The sequence below is a fragment of the Miscanthus floridulus genome, chromosome 19 (assembly GCF_019320115.1).
Source record: "Miscanthus floridulus cultivar M001 chromosome 19, ASM1932011v1, whole genome shotgun sequence".
Classification (NCBI taxonomy): domain Eukaryota; kingdom Viridiplantae; phylum Streptophyta; class Magnoliopsida; order Poales; family Poaceae; genus Miscanthus; species Miscanthus floridulus.
Genome location: NC_089598.1, coordinates 107,325,207 through 107,327,129, shown reverse-complemented (window position 1 = coordinate 107,327,129; position 1,923 = coordinate 107,325,207). Strand labels below are relative to the sequence as shown.

General features: G+C 58.8%; 1 protein-coding gene across 1 annotated transcript; it reads right to left on the bottom strand.

Moving 5' to 3' along the window:
* Window positions 1-373: 373 nt before the first annotated feature.
* On the bottom strand, window positions 374-1,249 carry LOC136528044 (uncharacterized). The gene has a single exon (XM_066520941.1). It carries the CDS (start codon window positions 1,223-1,225, stop codon window positions 374-376), a length of 852 nt encoding a protein of 283 aa, XP_066377038.1. The 5' UTR covers window positions 1,226-1,249.
* Window positions 1,250-1,923: the final 674 nt, after the last annotated feature.

Genomic DNA, 1,923 nt, shown 5'->3' with positions numbered 1-1,923 from the left:
GACTACGTTAGCTTAAGCTATACCGGCTACAAATGATATTGTTCCACGTTCGTTCTTTATCTGATGAACAGTCAGATAATGCCCTCCTGATATATAATTACAGTACAGCTTTTATTTTATCTGGGGCTATGATTTTTGACTGAATTTAATTTCTGTGTTATTTTCAACTGCGCGCCCCTGCGGATGAGTAAACAATAGTAGTAGTATATAAGGAGACAAAATCAAGCAAAACCACAAAACTCACTGCGATACGTATGGCAAAATTTCTTTTTCGTATATATGTTCTCTATTTTTCAATGTACAGTATATATACTAGAGTACGCATTATAGTACACAACAGTTAGCTATCTTGTGTTGGCGACTGATACATTCTCTATACCGCCGGAGTACGGATGTTGAGCAACGAAACCCTAGTCCGAACAATGCTCCTGAACACCACCTCGCTGCCGCTCTCGCACTCGTCAATGCATCGCTCAAGCTCCTCGAGCTTCTCCGGCGCCACATCGGCCGTCTCCGGCTTCTTGGCGAAGGCAGCAGCGAAGGTCGTCGCGGCCTTCTTGCTGGAGGACGTGGCGGCAGACACGGACGCGACGGCCGAGAACACGGCGGCGGATGCCGCGGCGCTGGCCGCCGCGGCGTCCATGAGCGCGGCGGCCATCTCGGCCTGCTCGGCGGTGGCAGTGGCTGATCCGAGCGCAGCCAGGCGGGCGGACCTGGCGACGGAGGAGGAGACGGCGGCGGCGAGGCGGGCGAGGTCCTTCTCGGCCCTGCGCTGGGCGCGCGCGGCGGAGGCGAGCCTGGCGGCGTCGCGCCTGCGGAGGGCAGAGCGGGCGTCGGCAGCGTCGCGGCGGAGCCCGAGGAGTGACTCCTGGAGCCCGCGGTGCGCGTCGGCGAGGAGGAGGAAGGCGTCGAGGAGGCGGTCGGATGAGGCGCAGGCGCGGCGGACCAAGGTCTGGGGTTCTGGGAGGAGGAGGAGCTCGGCGAGCGCGGCGTGGAGCGCGTCGATAAGTGCGAGGCCGGTGGATGGGGAGGTGGAGGCGGAGGTGGCCCAGGCGCGGGCGGCGGCGGTCTGGGCCTGCAGGTGCGCCAGGAGCGGGTGGGAGTGGGAGCGGCACGGCGGCAGGCTGATGGAGCGGACGTGGCGCGCGGCGGCGGCGCGGGGCCGGGTGATGGCGCGCGCTGGGCTCAGCTGGAAGGAGATGGAGCGGCCGAAGCTGGGCGCCATTGTTGTTGTAGTTGTAGGTAGCTTGCTTGGGTTTGCAAGCTAAGGTAGGTCGATTGTTCGTTTGTGTCGTCGTCTGAGATGGAGAGGGGGAGGCGAGGGAGGCTCGTATATATATATGGAGGAGCCGAGGGGAAGACGAAAAGCTTGGTACTCGGTGGTTGCACGTGTGGGTGGGTAGCAGCAGCATAGTGAGCAGTGAGCTAGCTAGGGGGACATGATCCGCGAGGACAGGTTGGACGGAAAGGAGCAGCGGCTGCCGTTGGAGTCAAACCAATGGAAGGCCGTGGCGCCAGCAGCTGGGATGGATCATGCATGCTTAGGTTATGCATGCCTAGGTGTCATGTTGGCTCCATCTGCAGAAAGGTGAGGTGTTGGACATGCATGCAATAAAGGCAGCAACGGAAGCAGGGGACGCCCTGATCTGTAACACGCACGCACGTCACGACGACCATCGCACATGCATATGATTGAAGTAAACTAGCTAGCCAACTGTGTGGTCCAGGACTCCAGGCCAAACCAGGCAAGAACACATCAGGCATTCAGGCTTGATCATCATCTCATGGTTGCAGTCGCATTTGTCAAACACTCACGTACACGAACACACGTACACGTACACTCAACGAACACACGTAGTTGGCTCGCCGCTGTAAGTAAACAGTGCCAGGGCACTGGCACACACAGTGGCGGATTCAGGATGG

Excerpts from the sequence above, each read along its gene's own strand:
- LOC136528044 (XM_066520941.1), bottom strand. The coding sequence starts at position 1,225 with ATGGCGCCCAGCTTCGGCCGCTCCATCTCCTTCCAGCTGAGCCCAGCG.